This window comes from Trichosurus vulpecula, chromosome 8 (assembly GCF_011100635.1).
Source record: "Trichosurus vulpecula isolate mTriVul1 chromosome 8, mTriVul1.pri, whole genome shotgun sequence".
In the NCBI taxonomy this organism is placed as follows: Eukaryota; Metazoa; Chordata; class Mammalia; order Diprotodontia; family Phalangeridae; genus Trichosurus; species Trichosurus vulpecula.
The window spans coordinates 89538663-89559118 of NC_050580.1; the positions used below are offsets into that span (position 1 = coordinate 89538663).

General features: G+C 36.0%; 1 protein-coding gene across 4 annotated transcripts in view; it reads right to left on the reverse strand.

Annotated features, from left to right (window-relative positions):
* The window catches only part of PLEKHA1 (pleckstrin homology domain containing A1), a 75162-nt gene that overhangs the window by 27085 nt on the left and 27621 nt on the right, over positions 1-20456 (reverse strand). For 3 of the 4 annotated variants that reach the window (XM_036735216.1, XM_036735217.1, XM_036735215.1), the window contains exons 3-5: positions 17941-17997; positions 8271-8316; positions 1750-1847 (exon numbers count right to left, since the gene is read on the reverse strand). In XM_036735216.1, the coding sequence (XP_036591111.1) occupies positions 1750-1847; positions 8271-8316; positions 17941-17997 (201 nt within the window). The remainder of the gene's footprint in view (positions 1-1749; positions 1848-8270; positions 8317-17940; positions 17998-20456) is intronic. The other variant, XM_036735218.1, reaches the window with a different exon arrangement.

The following is a 20456-nucleotide window of genomic DNA, read 5'->3' on the forward strand; positions in this document are numbered from 1 at the left end:
AATATGGTTAAACAATCAACTACTCTCTTTTCCTTTCCTTAAACACACACTTCCAAAACAGATGTAATTTTAAGTTTTAAAAAAATTTTCAACATTTATACTATACAATATCTGCAGATCACTAAAAAATAAAATGCTACACTGCTAAAATTATTTGGAATTTTCCCACAGAAAAGTAAATCCCAAAGTCTATTAAATTGTGCACATTATTTTAACCCACAGCAGCTACGACAATGAAATTCTCATTTTAAAAGAATGAGATTCTTATAAGTAAAATCTTATTCTGTAGATTTCATAATTCAAAACATTTACAGCCCCAAATTATATTCTCTCTCTCTATATATATATATACACATATATGTACGTATGTATATGTAAAAGGTAAAATAATTACAATGTTTATGTCTTTTTTAAAGAAACAAAGTTAACAAAATACAGCTAATTAAAAACCTAAGCAATCCCTCAATGTATATTTTCACTAATAAAACTAGTTTAACTGTTCTAGAGTAATTTGCATTCCAAAGTTATTTTATGTTAAACACTGTCAAATAATTTTACCTAAAAATATTCCTGATATATCCATTTTAATCCAACTGGAACCACTTTTTGGGCAAGTAAGTTTCCTAAACTTTAAATTTTGTTGCTACGTCATGCTGGAACTCTTTGTGAGCCCATTTGGGGTTTTCTTGGCAAAGATACCGTAGTGATGGTTGGCCATTTCCTTCTCCAGCTCAGTTTACAGATGAGGAAACTGAGGCAAAAAGGATTAAGTGACTTGCTCAGGGTCATATAGCTAGTGAGTGTTTGAGGCCAGATTTGAACTGAGGAAGTCATTCTTCCTGACTTCAGGCCCAGCACTCTATACATTACACCTGCCCCAAGCTTTGTCTTTTCTAAATGGAAACAATAAAAAACATCAATATCAAATACTACTAAATACTGCTTAAAGAGCTAAAAAAAAGTTCTGAACATGAGAAATATAAAGCTGCAAAAATATTGATAGTAATATCTATTTAATCATATTTTAAAATATTACTCCCACTACAAACTGTGACTTAGAAAATATCAGACATCATAGAAGTTCAGATGCAAAGATTATAAAGAACTCTAAAATAGCAGAAAAGGTATCTAAAATCATTTATTGCTTTTTAAAAATTTAAAGTATGACTAAGTAACCACTGCTTTAACATGACAAATTGCATAAATGAAGCTACATAGAAACAGTTACTAGAAATGACTTTCCTAAATAAAAATGAGCAAATAGTTGCTAAAAGAGTATCTGCCCTGTGTGGTCAGCTAGACTCTTAGAAGAATATGTACTTCTGAATCAGTCCATGAAATTGCTTCCCTGAAACTACACAGAGAAAAAAAACCCTAAAAATAACTTGTGCTTCATGTAGAGATCAGATGCCGTGTGTGGGTGTTTGCTGTCATGTGGTAACGAGCTGTTCTAGCGCAAGACAAAAAATGCAATCTAACCTCTGAGAAAAGCTTGGGTTATATTAACTCATTGTTGGGATAAATGGTTTTCATATAAATATGAAATTACTTACTTTTCAGATGGTAACCAGAGAATACAAGGGGTTTATGAAATGTACTTCAATAGTCAACTATTTTTCAAAGGAAACACTGTTACAAAGTTAGGTATAAAGTTCAATTAATCAATAACTGCCACAAAACTAAAACTTCACAAGGTGTGTAGAATCCTTCTGGACATTAAGACATTTAAGAAAGAATAAGAATACTTACTGTTATTTTTATAGCTTTGTTCAAAACATTTACCCATTCTACTAGGTCTTGCTGATCGTTGGCTTGTAGGAAGTATTTCCTCATTCCTGCATTCATAACTATTAAGACAGAAGGAAGGACCAAAGTAAATTACAACCAAATAAGCTATTTTTAAGTCTATGTTAATATAACAACTAAAAAAACATTTTAAGTCAATACCTTGTCCCCACTCTGAGACTGCCCATAGGATCCTGAAAAAGTCATGAGTCGCTGTGGGGCTTGTCTCCTCATCTAGGACATGAAGGTGCTAGTCTAAGTGGTCCCTGGGGTCCCTTCCAGCTCTAAACCTGTAGTTCTGAGAATCTCAAGCAAAATGTCAGAATGCACATGTCTTGACATGAAGTAGCCAGAGAGAAGCCAGGTATAGATTTAGAGCTGGAAGAGACTTTACAGATCATCTCATTCACCTTCTTATTTTACATCTGAGGAAACTGAGACCTAGAGAGGTAAAGCAACTTGCTGAAGTCACACAGGGAGCGAGGGCAGAGCTGGAATTGCAAACTTGATACTCTGACCCCAATCTAGCGCTTAGAATCCTCCTTCCAAAAAGCTTTGTATGCATCCAATTGCTGGCAGAAGTAAAAGCCACTTATAATGCTGCCTGTTTTAAGACAACCCAACATAACAAAAATCCAAGCTTCAGAGGAGAGATTCTTCTCATTTTAAAAGCTTTTTTCCAATTAAAAAAACCAGCAGCCTTACTTTCAACAATAATCTATGTTTAATTGCTTGGTTGTAAATCATTTACTATATGACAGAAAAGCTGGGATAAGAACTGGAAATTACTATAAACTATCTTGCAAAATATATAAATCATCATGTTTTATTTATACAAACCTTTTCTGAAACATAACTCTTGCATAAACCAAAGTACTGCTACACAGTTAGTTATCTGCAAATTATCAATGTTCACCACTGAAAGAAAACTTTTTTACAGCACGTGCATTTTCCTGGCAAACATCTTTGTTTTTTAGAATAAGCTAAGGCTTGTGAACAGACAAATGGATGCCACTGCTAAAGTCTCTGTGGGCCAGACCTGCTCAGTCTGAGAGACCCCAAGGGTAGGTTCTACACAGTGGCAGCTAACAGACATCACACCCTAACCTACTGTGCTCCCTGCTTTCAGCAACAGCTGCTTGGATCTTCTGATGCTCTATGAGCAGCAAACTCCCACCACCTCCTGCTCTCCCAATGCCAGTGAAACTGAAAGCCCAGATGCCTAAGCAAAAACTTCCCTCTCTACCCTCTCCACATCCATCCCTCTCCATCACCACCCTAGCCTTCCCACGCCCCACTCCAGCTCTGTTAATCTCTTCTCACCATCTTTATGCAGGGTCACTTCGAACTTCCCTGAATTGAGCTAAAGGCCATAAAAATGAAGCTGTAGGGGAAATTTGACTAAGGACACAACTTGAGAAAAGTATTAAAGAGGAACCAGTCTCTTAAAGATCAGATCTTAAGGTTTCCTGGAAGGTAGCAGTGAGGCTGTTAAGATTCAAGATAAAACACAAAGATATATTAATAACTTAACTAGGATATTACTTTAACATGCTTGGAAAAAAAAAGTTTTCTAAGCACTGAATCAAGTGATCCCTATGATTTTTCCTTATCCCAGAAAACACTGAATATTTTCTACATACAAGGCTTGAGCATCAGTCAATGTTTGTTTTAGGACTAGTTTCAGGAAAATAACAAAACAATGTGATGGAAGACTGTATGTTCCATGTTGACAAATCTCATGTGTGACTTTCTTTTCCTTTGGAACTCAATGCCTTGGATGTGTCGTGCACATAATAGGCCCTTAAAGGTATTAATCTGTTGAACTGAAATGAATTAAGGATCCAAGATTTCCAACTACAGAAAACAAATTGTGTAAAATATAATGAATATTAAAGAATCTTAGAATATTAGCAAGTCAATAATTCAATAAACATTTATTGAACGAATGATTTAAAAAAAAACCATTTATCATCCACTTATGATGTTCCAAGCATGTGCTAAGTACTGGATAAACCAATAGAAAAAGAAGACAGTACCTACTCCCAGGGAGCTCACACTCTAACTGGGGGAGACAACACACACTGGAGGATTCTGCAGCAGAGAAGAAAGACCTCAAGGTCTTCAGGGTCTAACTCCAGGGCAATGGTCAAGGCCAGAAAGACTGAGGGGCATCAGGGTATCTGAGCTGCAGGGAGGAGACCTGGAGGGGACCAGACCACTAGGAAGGGGGGAGGGAGGGTAAATGGTCCTAAGGTCAGAATAGAATGGGGACTGTGAATGTAATAATGTGAGGGGAGGTCATTGTCTAGTGAGGAGGTTAAAGGGGAAAGGAGAATAGGCAGGAAATTTGGAAGTGGGGATTAGGGACCTTTGGGGAGGAAGAGGATGGCAGAACCACTTGGTGCCAAGTCTGGTACTCATGTATGGCATTCATTTTGTATGCAAGGCTCTATGTGAGGTGCTGGAGAGATAAAGAGCAGAAAAGGGTAGGAGGGAGGGTGGGGGGAAATGAATAGAAGAAAAAGGAAGCATCAAGCTTGATTCTGGTTATGAGACTGGATGAATGGAAAGATGCTAGTACTCTTAACAAGAAAATGAAAAATACTGAGGAAGAGCAGGTCTAGGGGAAAAGATGGTTGGTTCTGTTGTGGACACACTGAGTTGGATATCCCAATGGGATATCCATGTGGAGTGTTCAGGAGAGAAATCAGGGCTAGCCATATGGCTCTAAAAGTGAATTCTGTAGAAACTGTAACTCTAGACAATGGCAACTGACAACCAAATGAATACAAGGAAGCTAACCAGATCACCATAAAAGAGAAAAGGAGGCTAGGACAAAGCTCTGGGCAGAAAATAATAAACTAGCAAAGGAGACTGCAAAGCAAGGGTCACACGAGTAGGAAGAGAAGGAAAAAATATTACTAAAGCTAAGGAAGGAGGGAATATCCAGGAGGAGCAGGTAGTCAACAGAGTCAAAAGCTACAGAAAAGACTATTTAGATTCAGTAGGAGATTGTTGGTAGATTCAAAGAGAGCAGGTCCTGTAGAGTTAAGGAGCTGGAAGCAATTATGTCAGGGACTAAAAAGTGAGTGGGCTGGGAGGCAGTAAAAACAGCAAGAGGAGATGATGTTTTTTTTTTAACAGTACATAGGACAGACAGAAGATTATAGTTTGAGAGTGGTAGAGTGCATTCCTTTCCCTTTTTTATTTTTTAAAGATGCAGATGGGGCGGGGGGAACCTTGTAGGTGGCAAGGAAGGAACCAGTAATAAAAGATAAGATCAGAGATGAGCATGATACATTCCAGAAAGAAATGGGAAGTTATAGGACCAAGGGTAGCAATAGAAGAGTCACCTCTTTCTCAGATACTTGAGAAGAAAAAGGTGAAAATGTGGAGGGGAGGGCTGGAAGCATGAAGCAGAAGAGATGAGGGAAACTCAATGATGGTCTTGATTCTTTGCTTTCTATTAAAGTGAGAACTAAGTTCATTTGCTGAGATGGTGGAAGGTGCAGGTAGTTAAGTGGGGCAAAAAGAGAAGGTTTGGAACAGCCACTGTGGGAAATATGAAAGAAAGCCTAAAGGGTATGAGCAAAAGAATAATCACGTAAAAGAAGAACAAAGTTTCAGAACTGGAAGAAGCCTCAGCAATCACCTAGTTCAAGCCTGCAGAACTTTTGGTCCACCACCCGCTCGAAAGCCTTTGGCTTTCTAGACCTGATCTAGTTCAACCACAGCCAAAAATTTGCTGAATCTTTGCTTGTAGAGCCCCACAGGGAACCTATCACTTCCCACTCCACTTTTGGATAGTTCTTTTTATTAGGAAGTTTTTCATGACATCTGGCTTAAATCTGCTTTTTTGTCACTTCTTCACATTACATCTAGATCCACCTTTGGGGCCAAACTGAACAAGCAGTGAGGATCCAGTGAAATTAGACAACAAGAACTTATAAAATGTGGCCAAAACTTACTCTAGTCCTTCTATATAAAAATCTTGCTTTAGGAGCTCTGTCAGATTTGGGCCAGGTTCTGCTTAAGACCACTAGGCCCCAGTTATGTAGAAAGAATCGGAATAAGGAAATCCCAAGGGCAGTAATGCATTAGAGAAGTTTATGTGGAAACAGAAAAGTAAGATTACAAAGACAAAGGGGTGCAGGGGGCGGGCAGGAGGCATCTATAAACCACACATCACTGTGTCCACTTTAATGACTACTGTGTTTCTGGTAATTGTGTAAATAGCTGTAGACTGCTATGACACCTGGAATATGAGGGGGATGAAAACCGTCTCAGAAGAGAAGAGGACTTCCCAAACCAGGCAGAATCATTTCCATGTAGCCTGCTGTTACTGAAAGCCTCAGGTGAGCCTCCATGAGGAACAGAGAGTCTCATGAAGCCACATGCAGCTCTCAGCTCCACATATCCTTGAATGCCTGACTGTAGCCTTCTACAATAACAATAAAAGAGTAATAGTAGACTGTTTCCCAAGCGCCAAACCTACACTAGGGGCCCTCAGGCCTAACTGAGCTACCCAGATACAACATCAGCTTTCCCTTACAATGTTACTGATAAAAAGAGAGAAGTTAGGGGGCAGAACAACGCTGTGGAGTTGGCAGGGAGCTAGAAAAGAGAGAGGCTTTATTGTTTCCCCTTAACAGTGTAATTCCTTAGAAAATTAAGACTATGTCCTCCTCAACTATGAGTAAGGGCAAACAAGGTACTCTGCCTTGCAAGTAACAAGTGCAAAAATAGAGCTTTTGGAAGAAAACAAAGTAGGTGACCAGGGAGTCAGCTCCCAGGGACCCAAGAATGAGTTCCAAAGATATACAAGAGACATCTGCTCCAACCAGAACACTAGAATGAAATGCATCTTCAACTTGAATACCAAATGTGACAGGTTAATATGAACTCTTGAGATTCAGAAATTTCTGAGAATCATCTCAACACTAGCCTGCCCAGCATCCCAGCCCTCATTAGTCCCACAGATCCTGGTTATCAGGTCACTGCTACTATGAATATGACCAAGGTAGTGTCAAGTGCTTGCAAAGCTTCCTGTAAATTCCTGACTGGGATAGTTAATAGAACAGTAGTTCCAACAGAATGGGAGACTACGAACTACAGCCACACACTCAAAAGGACCTAGATACTATTAAAAATAAATTTAGTAGGCAAGCTTTCAGGGCTAATTTACTCTTGTTATGCACATACAAAAAGTCTTTTAAAAAAACTAGCATTTATTAAATATTTGTTGAATGAATGAGTGAACTAACACTTTAAAATATGCCAGCTTTCACTAAACTTTGACATTACCACCAAATTGCTCTAACTACCTTGACTAGCTAGACAAAACTATCTAGTAAAGAAGACCCAAGAAGAATATGATGGACTAAACTATTTTCTGTCCATTAAATTTGTTTACTTTTGTCTTCTTCCTACAAAAAAATTATAAATAGAAATGGTATATTATACAAAGTAATGTCAATTATGGGTACTTTAACTTTTCCCCCACTAAGCAAGATAGACGCTCACTAAATGAATGAAAAAATAAAAAACAGAAAAAGATTTCACACCTAACTGTATCATAAACAACAACTCAGAACAAAAGGAAAAGAGAAAAGTACGGATAAATTAAGTAAAAAACTTTTTAAAAAATCTAGACATGAGAATTACTATTTTTCCTCTATTAGTAAATTGCAATTATGTACCCTTTTTTTCTACCAGTTTAAACCCTCATAATGAACAGTGCTTGTAACTTCAGGATTATAACAAAAGTCAATTGCTATAGTTAGCCTAATTTGTTCTGAAGTTCAAAAAAGTAAACTCATAACCAAAATCCAACTATCAGATCTTAAATACAACAACCTAAGAGAACTGAGTAAAATCATTCGATCTTATCCAACAGAAACCATCTATTTGCCAGCAAGTTACACTAGAACAGAAATGAGGAGTGAAGTCAAATAGAAATAATGCTGCCACCTGCTTTTGCTGCTTCTTAAATTTCCAGTTTTATAAATCCATAAAAGCTTCCACCAACTTTCGTGTCCACACTGTGCAGACTGTAAGACGGTCAGTCAGTGGATCAACGAGTATTTACCAAACCTACTACACGCCAGGCATTGAGCTAAGCACTAGAGATACAAAGAAAGGCAAAAATGGTCCCTGCCCTCGAGGAGCTCCAGGTCTACAGGGGAGACAATGTGTAAACACAACTATGTACACACATGATCTAGCTAGGGTAGAGAAACAGCAATTGCATTCAGATGAATCAGGAAAGGCAAGAAAACCAGGGAAGCCAGGAGGGAGCGGTAAAAAGGGGGAAGAAGGAGTGATAAACAAATACGGAAAACAGCGACAGCAACTCGGCCAAGAGGGAGAAAGAATACACAGAGAAAACAAAACAGTATAAGGAACGATTCCCCAAATTAATAATTAATGTGATTATGCGAGCCTTGCCTCAAATGAGATGTAAAAATATGGTACTTACTTACCAAAACAGAATTCTGCCTTTGGCCTGAGCTTAGTTGCATCGCTAACCTAACAAGAAAAATAGAAACGTCACACCATATCTTTTTGTATTAGCTATATTAAACCTTAAGCACTATAAACTCACACACACATTATTTCCCTATACAACTCTTACTTTTATAGCACTTAAAGGTTTACAAAGTGATTTAAATCATTCAATCTTGACAACAGCACCATAGATCAATCTAAAGTTCAACTTTGAGGGCAGCAAAAAATAACAATGTAATTTAAACACAATTAATGCAATGTTTAGTAAGGAATTTATTACTTATGTGTGAAGTCCTGTGTTAGGTGCTACGTTACATTTCTAAGAGATTTTTTTTAAATGACATCAATGTTTTGTTAAGACAGACTTGTTTGTTTCTCAAGGGAAGTCTGGATGGGAGGAATAAAGCAAACCTTATGTTAAGCATATATATTTCATATTTGGAGGAAAGCTTGAAAATGAGTCTATCAATCACTTCTTGAAACCTATACTTATGACCCTTCATAAGAAACCAAAGCAACTATGAATCTTCCACCTTCAAACTACTCTTTAGAATCTTCAACTGCCTTTATGGCTCAGCCAACAGGGCCACGTATTGCCAAGCACGTCCAAACCTTGCCAAGCATTTAATGCTATCTCTCCCTCCTCGTGCTAGGCTATGTTTACTCATTTGTAAATAGGCTTTATCAGTCAGTAAAGTATAAGCTCACTGAAGGCAAGAAAGGTTTTGTTTTTGTCTTTATGTCCCCCGTACCAAGCAAACAGTAAGTACTCAATAAATGGCTAAAATGAACTGAATTGCTGAAGATTTGCAAAAAAGAAATGACATTTGGGGAAAAATTTTAAAGAAACTGAGGTTTACCTTAAGGTAAAGTTACCATGAGAAAATATGAATGGTTAAAATGCTGACTATGGAGTCAGAAGATATGTACGTTTGACTTTGACACTTACTAGATGTGAAACCACTGATTAAGTCATTTGCTCTCTCGAAGCCTGTTTCAGAATAATGCTGGTAACTTATCACTTCACCATACTGGAAGACAAATTCTAAATCTTAAAACACTACTTTTGTGGTAGGAAAAAAAAACTAAAGTAGATGCCCATTAACTCGGGAATGGCTAAATAAATCATGGTATATATGAATAGAGTATAGAATCAGCAGAAATAATAAAAGTGAATTCAAAGACCTTGTAACAAATACACACAATCAAGCAAAATAAACTCCCACACTGATAATGCCTAAAAATATGTCTCAATCTGCACCTCTCTGCAAGGAGGGGGGATAGCATTCCTCTAGAATTGTGGCCGGTCACTGCATTAATCAGAGTGTAATCAGAGTTACACCTTTCAAAGTTATTTGTCCCTACAATGTTGTTATTGTATAAATTATTCTCTTGGTTCTAATCACTTCAATTTGCATTAGTTCATACAAGTCTTCCCAGGTTTCTCTGAAACCATCCCCTTCATCACTTCTTACAGCACAATAATATTTCATCACATTCATACTGGAACTTGTTCAGCCACTCCTCAACTGACAGGAACTCCCTTAGTTTCTAGTTCTTTGCCACCATTAAAGAGTTGCTATAAACATATCTATACACATGGGTGCATTTTTCTCTTTCTTTGAACTCCTTGGGGAATAGACCTACTAGTGGCACTGTTGGAGTAAAAGGTTTTGCACAGTTTAGTTACTTTTGGGGTATAGTTCCAAACTGCAGAGCAGATCGCAGCTCCACCAATACTGCATTAATGTACATGCTTTGCCAAAGACCCTCCAGCACTTGTTATTTTCCTTTTTTGTCAAGTTTGCCAATATGATCAGTATAACATGGAACTTCAGAGGTTTTAATTGGCATTTCTCTAATTATGAGTGATTTGGATCATTTTTTTTTCAAATGGCTATTATTAACTGAATTTTCTTCCTCTGAAAACTGCTGTTCATATTATTTGCCTATTTGTCAGTTGGGATGTGCCTCTTATTCTTATAAATTTGAGTAAGTTCTCTATATATCTTGGAAGTGAAACTTTCATCAGGGAAATCTGTTGCAAAGATTTTTCCCCCTGCTTCTCTTCTAATTTTAGTTGCACTGATTTTTCTATGCAAATACTTATTTATTTCATATAATCCAATTTGTTCATTCTATCTTCTGTGATCTTCTCTATCTTTGTTTGGTGATGAACTCTTACCGTATCCAGAGTTCTGAGAGGTAATTTCTTCCTTGCTTCTCTAATTTATGATGTCACCATTTATGTGTAAGTCATGTACCTATGTAGAATCTATCTTGGTATTCAGTGTACTATATTGGTCTACAATTAAGTTTCTGCCAGACTACTTTCAAGTTTTCCCAGTTTCTGTCAAATAATGAGTTCTTACTTTGTAGGTGGGGTCTTTCGGTCTAACAACACCAGGCTATTTGTGCTCCCCTGCTTCTCTATATGTATAGTATATCTAATCTGTTCCAATGTTCAAGATCTTTGTTTCTTAATCAGTACCAAATCATTTAATGATTACTGCTTCCTTGTAAAATTAAGTTTGATAATGCCAGACTCCAATTCTTCCTGCTTTTTCCCCCCCATCATTCCTCTTGAGATTCTTGACCTTACCTTCTTCCAAATCAATTTTGTTATTATTTTTCTAATTCTATAAAGTAATTCTTTTATAGTCTGGTAGAGCACTGAATAAGAAGACTATTTTAGGGAGTATGGTCTTTTTTATTATAATGGTGTAGCCTTACATAAAGTGTTTTACAGATGTATTCATATAGTTTTTATGTGTGTCTTGGTAGGCAGACTCTCGAGTATTTTATACCTTCCATAGTGACTATAAATGTAATTTCCTTCTATTTTTTCCTGCTGAATTTTGTTCATAATATACAGAAAGACTGATAAATTCTGTGTGTTTATTTTGTATCCTACAACTTTGCTGAAATTATGGTTTCTAGAGTTCTTTTAAAAAATTGATAAAAAATTTTGTTTCCTCTTTGTCTATGTTTATTCCCTCAATTTCTCTTTCTTGTCTTATTACTATAACTAGTATTTCCAGCACCATGAACATCATTGCTTTACTCCTAATTTTACTGGAAAGGCCTGAAGTTTATCCTTATTGCAGTTAATGCTGGCTCTTGGTTTCAGATACTAGAGTGGCTGGCTTCAAGGTGTACAGATAAGCTTAGATGCCATCCAGTTCAGCTAACCCTAAATATAACGTTACTTCAACTGTACCATTCTATATTCTACATAAACTAAAATCATTCAAACAAGTAGGAAAGGGATGATAAGGAGGTTCATATCACACATTCGCCTTATCTGAACAAAGGAAAATACAAAAATATTATCTTTAAGAAGTCTCACCTTCCAGGAAGGTCACTGAGAGAACAAGGGGAAAATATAATGGACAAAGGCCATGAAAGGGGGTCAGATACTAGAATAACCTAGAAAAGGGAAGAAGGAAGAATGGAATATTTCTTAGAATGTGGAGTACCAAAGAGAAGGGTCATTGAAACAGGTTAAGTGATCAGAGGGCTGAGAAAGTTGAGTAACCTCCTGAATTACATTCTTGTCTAAGCAAGAAAAGGGAGGAGGGGGGAGGAAAAAAAAACAACAAAAGTGGAATGAAGTAATCTGGGCTTGGGGTAGGTAACATAAAAGATTATGATGTGAGAAAAGGAAAGATACTATGATCAGATTGTTATAAGTAAAACAATCAGAACATAGTATAGATTTATTTTTTTAAAGTAACATTCTAGAATTTGATGGAAAAAAGTAAAAATTAAACAATTATAATTTCAAATGTTAATGGACGCAATTTGTCCATAATAGAGAATAAAGTATCAGGATGGATTAGAAAAGGAGAACCCAACAATATTCTGTAGGCAACACTCAGACACAAGGAAGTAAAACAAGGAGACTGAATAAAATTTGCTATTCTTTAGTCAAATGCAAAAAGCATCAAAGGCAATCATGATTTCACACAAGGAAGCTACATGGCACAATGGATAGAGCGCCAAGTGTGCAGTCATGAACATGTGAGTTCAAATCTGGCCACAGACACTTACTAGCTCTGAGACCCTGGACAAGTCACTTAACCCTGTTTGCCTCAGTTTCCTCATCTCCAAAATGAGCTGGAGAAGGAAATGGCAAACCACTCCACTGTCTTTGCCAAGAAAACCCCAAACGAGGTCACGACTGAAATGACTAAATAACAACAAAAAACAAGTACTATCAAGATTGAAATAGGAAAATATTATCAATTAATGAAAGACTCTCAATATTAAATATATATGCCCAGAATGGCACTGCATCCAAGTACATAAAGTAAAACTGAACTGAAAATTTCAAAGACCTCCAGAATAAGCCAGCACTACAAGTCACCTAGCCATCTGCCCTGTTGTCATTGCCACTTTTCCTCCACACCCCTAGACCAACACCCTCCTCAACAAATTAACAATCCCAAAAGAAGAATGAAAGTTTTGAAGATGAAATTTTGAAAATCAGAGGAAAGATAAAACTGGCAAAAAAGACTAGTGGAAAGATATACCAAATAAAGGTCTTCCATTTAAAAGTTTAAAAATTAATAAACCGTTAGTTAACATGAAATTTTTTTAAAGAGAAAAATTAAAACAAAGTGGCAAAATAAAAAAGGCAAGAAGTTTACAATGAATAACGAGGAAACAAAAGACATGAATAGAAACTACACCTCCTAAATACATGCCAGCAAAATCTAAGAGTATAAAAATGAATATTACATGAAATATCAAAATCAACAACAGGGAAAACAGATGGCAAATAGCCCAATCTCAAAAAAAAGAAAGTGAACAAGCCAGATATGAACTTAAAAAAAAACTCACACATTACATAAATTAATAAGGGAATCCTATCAAACATCCTATCCTATCAGACTAATTAAACCTTCTGATACATAAATTGCTGTCAAAAAATGGAGAAATAAGATATAGCAAACTCCTTTAATAAGACAAGTATAGCTCTGATAGCCAAACCAATTACGAGTAAAGCAGAGATAAAAGTAATATTATTAATAAAACATTTAAATACTACTGGAGTAAAAACTATAAAGCCAAGAGAAACAGTAGAGGAGAAAACCAGTTTAAAGAAAGCTTGGCATGACATCTAACAAAGCAAAGTCTTCCCAAAGGGAATTAAAGATGAAAATGAAAAGATAACAAGTAGCAAAAAAACGGGCAAGACTTGTAAAGATTATTGTAACAAACTGTTTTCAAGGACTGTGAAACTACCATATTTGGCCTCCAACGTCACAGTCCCAAAGGTGGTACTTACAGGGAAAGAAGCATGTCACTAAAGAGAACAAAGATGGGAAAAGCTGCCAGAAAGGCCCAAGAATATATACAGCAGATTTGTATTTGTGCAGGAGGTGACACAACTGTGAGCATTTATTGAGGTAGTGATTTACAATGTAACTGAAGAAGAGGAAGGTGCCAAAAGAATGGAAAAAATGTTGAAACTGACAACAAGAAAAGGTGACCACAAGGAAGAGTATCAATAACTACCAACCTACCACATGAAAGTATTAGGGAGGAAAGCCGACTTTTGTAAACAATATCCAACAAGGAACCATCTTTACCATTTCACAAATGAATTAAAAATGTAGCAAATATAAAATTTCACTCTGGTTACTGTTTACTGATTATGAAAAAGAATTCGATTCACTAAAAACAAAATGCTGCTTTGTAAGATTAAGACAAGGTGACTCCCATCCAAACATCAAAATCATTTAAAATCCCTTCAAAGCTATAACAGAAATAACCCTATTTAACGATTACCTGTTCATAAATATCAGATCAAGCATAAAACAAAGACATATATGCTTGCCTAAGGTAGTCACCACTGAAAAAGAAGATCCATTGTAGAGTTCAAGTTGAAAACAGATTTGTTTCTGTGGATGGTCCATCTGTTGGCAGACCAAGCTCCAAAACACAGTAAAGTCTCCTGGAAGAGATCTCTAGTCATCCTCTGGATAGTAAGAGACCTAACTATCCACACAACAAAGACCAAATGGATGAAGACTGTTTTGACACGTATTTGAATGGACAACTTATATAGCCTGCCCATCAGTCAGGGACCGACAACACAAATTTTTCATAGGTTCATGGATCTGGAGTTGGAAGGTATCTCAAGAGACCATTTTACAGATAAAGAAACTAAGCCCTTCCAGAAAGGTTAGGTGGCTTGCCCCAAGTCACACAGAGGCAGAAGGTGAACCCAGATGCTCTGAGTCCAGAACTAGTACTATTCCCATTGACTATGCTGCCTCCTAATAAACAAAGCTGTATAATGCATTTGGCCCAGAGCTGAACAAGAAAAGGAAAAATGACTGTCTTCAGGAAATTGTAAAGCTCCTTAAAATGACCCCACAGCTTCCCACAAAATCCAAGTTCCATCTTTATAACCCCAACATTGTACAAATATTGCTATATAGCAAAGGAACAAAGGCTACAGTCTCCAAAGAATTAAAAATTAGTATCAATGAAAAGGCACATCATGAAAAGGAGCAAGATGCTACATATAACCAATGACAAACTTCAAAGGAGTATAGAAGTAAAAGATGTCATCAAGAAACTATATTTTATGAAGAAAATTTGTTCAAGTGGTGCAAGGAGTTATGGGCAGTGAAGTACACTAGCACACTCGAGATGTCAAGAGAAAGCAAGGAAAGTCACCAGCACATTAGGTGGACCCTCACCAACCACTCCCCAGCAGTAAACTTATGGGAGGACGAGATTTACACAGAATTCAGGCACAGAAGATTGAAATCTGTCTGTTTGGAGACAGCTTTCCAAATTGGTGAAATCAAGTATTCATATGAATATTTGTAGAGATTACTACAAGAAAATGAAAAATTAATCATAACCTAGTTAGATTTACATCAGGGATGCAAGGATAGATCAATATTAGGAAAATAATTAGCATCAATAATCATGTTAAGTACACACAAAAAGATGAACAAAGTCTAACAAAATGCAGTAGTCATTTATGTTAAAAACAGTGTGAAGTACAGAAATAAAAGAATTTTTCCTTATTATGACCAAAAGCATTTATTTTAAAACACTCACTAGCATCACTTGTAATTAACTGGGGAAACACTAGCAGCTTTACCAATACAACCAAGGGATAAAACAAGATGTTTCAGTTGACACAGACAAGAAATGTTAGGTATAAAAATAAGAAAAAGAAATTGAGCGAATAGGCATCGATGTAGAAGTAAAATTATCCCTATCTGCAGACAATTATCATATTTTACTTAGAAAACCCAAGAAAAAACTAATCAAGATAAACTAGTAGTTTTGTCAGAACGTATAAGAAATCCATAAAAACTGTCAGTATTTTTGCTTATTACTAATAAAAGCTGATGGGAAAACAATGAGAGAGAAATTCCATTAAAAATAACTACAAAAGGCATAAAATATATTCAATTGATTGGATGTGTGGAATAAGATAGAGGAGGCAAGGATGACACCAAGACTGGCAACCTGTGTGACTGGAAAAGACAGTGTGACCCTCAACTACGATCCAGAAAAGGATTGTATTCAAAGACATAATGAGTTGTGTTGTGGACATGCTATGTTTGTCTAGAGTACATCCAGTTTGAAATGCTGAAATGAAAGTTATGATGATGATGAAAAGAAAGTATTAGAGCTCAGGAGAAAGACAAGAGCTGGATACATAGATCTGGGAGTGATCTGTATAGAGATCACTGTACCGATGAAAGCTCGTGAGATTATCAAATGAGAGATTACAGAGCCCTGGGTTATAGGCATGGCACAGAGGAAGAAACTCTAGCAAAGGAGATGGAGGACAGGTAAAGGGAAAACCAAGAGAGAGCAGGGTCAGGAAAACTCAGACAAGAGATGAAGGTGATCAAGAAGGACAAATGCTGTGAAGAGGTCCCAACAGATTGGCAATTAAGAAACCACTGGTGGCTGTGAAGAGAGGAGTTCCAGTTGAATTAGAAGTCAGACTTCAGATAGTTCAGAAATCTAGAGGAGACGCCTAGTGTAGGTGACTCTTTCAAGTTTAGCTGAGAAACAGGAGATACAGGATGATAAACAGCAAGTATGGTAGGAAACAAAGTAGGTGCACATGAATTGTAGAACAGCTAAAAAAAATACTGGTGCATAAATGTAATGAAATATTTTTGCATCAAAGAAAATGATGAAAGCTGTTGTTTCGGAAAAACCTTAGAATATTTGTATAAACTGATGCAATGTGAGGTGAACAGATTTGTGAACATGATTTCTACAAATACTATAATAAAGATGAGTAAAACAACTTTGAAAGAAGTAAGAACACTAATTCATGTAATGATCAGTAATGACCACAGGAGACTGATCTTTTGGTAGAGATAGGACGGGCTAAAGGTACAGAATGGGACCCATACTGCCAGACACAGCCAGTATATGTACACTTGTTTTGCTTCACTATCCTTGTTTGTTACAAGGAAGGGCTTTTATTGGTTGAGGGGTGGATTTATGAACAAGGGATGAGTGGAGAGTGATGGAAAAAAACAGAACATCAATCAAACATTTCCAAAAACACAAAAGAGACTAAAAGGAAGTTTAGAAGGGGACAGAGACAAACAGGATAATTCTGTAACTATGTTAAATTGAATAGACTTAAAAACAATTAAAAGTTCAGTTTCATATTCAATCCTCTTTCTGTTATTCTTTGTACATTCAAATGTTCAAGTCTGCTGATATTTAAGTTGATAATAAAAAAATGTAAAAATAAAAAAATGGCCTGGTGAATTTCAAAGGACCATAGCTAACATATACCTCTTTTGCTCTGTGTTAAGCTGCTAGCTTGTTTTCTCCTCTTTCCTTGCTTTCTATCTTTCTCCCTAATGTTCAATTCTTGAAGTAACTCTCTACTAAAAACATACATACACACACACACACACACACACACACATATATATATATATGTACATATATACATGTACACACAGATATATATAAATCCATAAACAAAACCTCTCATTTAAAAATGTGTAAAACTAGGGTCCATTGAATTCTCAAACACAGTTCCTAAAACATAGTGGAAATAAATAGGACTGCATTCACCTTGGCAATAATAAATCTAGTTTTAAAAAATTAAAATGGTAATGTAATAAATGAAAATGAACAAACAGAAAGAAAATTGTAGTAGTGAAGTAGGACAGAACTATCTTTTACAATATAAAAAGGGTCTATGTTTTTGCCAAAGTAAAATATATAAACAACATAATTTCAAAAGGTCACAGCCACCTAATTATAGGAATAATTTTAAAACTGATGACCATAAACAAAACTTATGACTCAAAGAGGCCTTTACTATAAAGCCTGACAATAGGAAATAACTTAGTTCTTTCTCCTTGATGTTTCTGCATGAGATTCACAAAAATAAAATTTTTATATGTGTCCCAACCACCCTAAAATAATTTCATTTTGCCCCATAAATCTCTAATTATATCAATATTAGTAACTTCCCAAGCACAATCAGGCTTTGCTTTCAGTATGATCTGAATCTCTTAGTAAGCCTTAGAGCCTTACTATTATTGTCAATATTATTAAAATAAAAATAAAGTGGTTGTTTCTACTTATTGGCCCAGATAAAATATGTATGAAAATAAATACCTTTGAAATGTAGGTGAGTTTAATAGCTCCAACAGGTGGGGATCCAGAAGGAAGGTTCTAGGGGACAAAAAGGATTATGATCAATATAAAATATTACAGATATTCAATTTTGGATGCTATTGTTCCATATTTATACTCTTAAAATTAATAAGGAAGTTAAGATGGGGCATTTTCTAGATACAACAGACAGCACTTCAAATGTTTTCTTATTAAGCTCTAAAGATCATCACTCTATTATAAGAGGAACCTTACACAATTATAATAGAAAGTGCTCTACAAGACATTATTATTGAATATTTTTTATATTTTAAGTAAGTCATTTCTTAAATAACCCAAAAGTTGAAATATTTCTTCTGCAGCACTAATTAATCACCAAGTCATATAGTTATAAATAATGCAATATGCTGGTACTAAATGCATTGGCACAAAAAGTTATAAACCTACAAGTCAAAAAGTTGCTGACCAAAATGGCAATTGTCTGCTAATATTCTTTTGTTAGAACAAACATATGTTAAGGTTTGAAAATCTATTTTGGTTTTTGTTTGAATGGCATACTTTAATACTTTGAATGGTATTACTTTAAAAAACTGACCAGTGACACCAATTTTTAGCCAATAAACTACGATTCATGCTATAGAGACAAGATACAGAGCTCTGTGATTAAATTCACTTCAACTGAACTTAAAAAAAAATCTCTATGTACTATGTGTTATGGAGAATTCAACAATATGTAAACAACTCAACAGACTTGCAGATCTAACCAGGGAGACAAGAAAAATATCAAAATAACCATACAAGTCAATGTAAAATGCCACAAGAGAGCTTAAAAAGGCCTATGGAACTAAGAGAAACCACGTTCGTGAGGAAGAAGGATGAGAATAAGGAAAGGATTCGTGAAGAATAGTGCATCTGAGTAGAGAAAGGCATTCCAAGCACATGAATAAACATGAATGATGGCTTCCTTGAAGGTGGAAAATTTAAAGGTCTTTAATTTGAAAAATAATCACTAGTCCAGGTCTAGCTTAAGCACAGAGAACTCTGGCTTGTCCAAAGCAAGGGAGTGAAGAAAGAAAGGCTACAACTGACTGATCCCTTCATACTTAACCTTTTTCTATTCTTTTTCTCTTAATATTCTCAAATTTCAAACCTTAAATTTCTACATGACCATCAATTTCATCTTGATAAAGAGTATTTACACAACTTTTTCATACTTTCTATATGGCTTCTTGAACAGTGAGTTTCTGATTAAATTTGGCTCAAATGTCTAATTACTGCTTTCATTTCATTTTATAGATAGACACAGATACATAAATATCTATATTTATATATAAGAAATAGCTACTCTTAAAATAAAAGGGACCTTTAGTTCTTCCTTACAATAATCTACATACTTCTCAAGTGTACCACCCCTGATTCAATCAGTTTTCTAACTTGAGAACTTAATGAGCTTGACATTAAGGATCACAGGCCCTACTAGACTGCATTAATTTCTATTCATTCAGCAAATGTTTACTAAAAGCCTATTATGCTTAAGGTAGAAAAAGAAGCAAACAACATTTTAACTGACAATGGAGAACGAATAAACATTTTTGAGCAAAGGAAATTACATGACTAGAATTAAATTTTATAAATATCAATCTGGCATTATTAAATATGAATTAAAACATGATGTCACAGCACTTATTCTCTAGTAATGGAGATAAGACATATTTTAATACAAAGCAGAATACATTAAGGGCTAAAAAATGGTATAAAGTGCTATATATGTCACAAAAAAGGGATCACTGCTGGATGGTGGTAATGAGAGTGACATCTGAACTAGAGGTTCACTAATGAGGAGACATTTGAACCAGACCTAGAAAGACAGGAAGAATGTACAGAATAACTTCTCGTGGGATGTTTTAATAATGACAGTTTCTCGGTATGTCAGGCACAAAGTAGAGGACAACCAGTCTGAAAAGGTGAGTTGTTGCTGAATTGTGGAGGAATTTAAAAGCTAACATAGGTACTCCAGCCTTTATTCCACAGAGTAGGAGGATCCAGTGAAGAGTTCTGAGTTCTCTAACTTAGAGGACCCCCTATGGAGTCACAACCCACAGTTTAAGAAGGACTGAAGGGGTCCTGAGTGGAGAAAGTTTAAGAGGCCCTGGTCTGAAGAATGATGAGGTAGATACACAGGTGCTGTCAAGCAAGAGATTATCTAGTAAGGATCAGGGGAGGAGACATTCAGGGAAGAGTTCCAAGGCAGCTGATCTGCTGACCTAACAGCAATGACAGAGGTCTGCTGTCTTCCTGGAGCAAGTGTCCAAGACCAAGCAGAAAACCTTTCAAGCATTGTCAAAACGGGTATCACTGATATCAATGGATATCCTGCAAGTTCAGATGATCCACATGAACACAAATGACACTTCCAGAATGAATCAAGGAAGCACTGCTGAAGAGAGCAAGGCCTCAGGGAAGAGGCTCAAGAGCTTAAGGGTGGAGGCCATACTGCCAAAAGCAAAGAATTCAGGAGA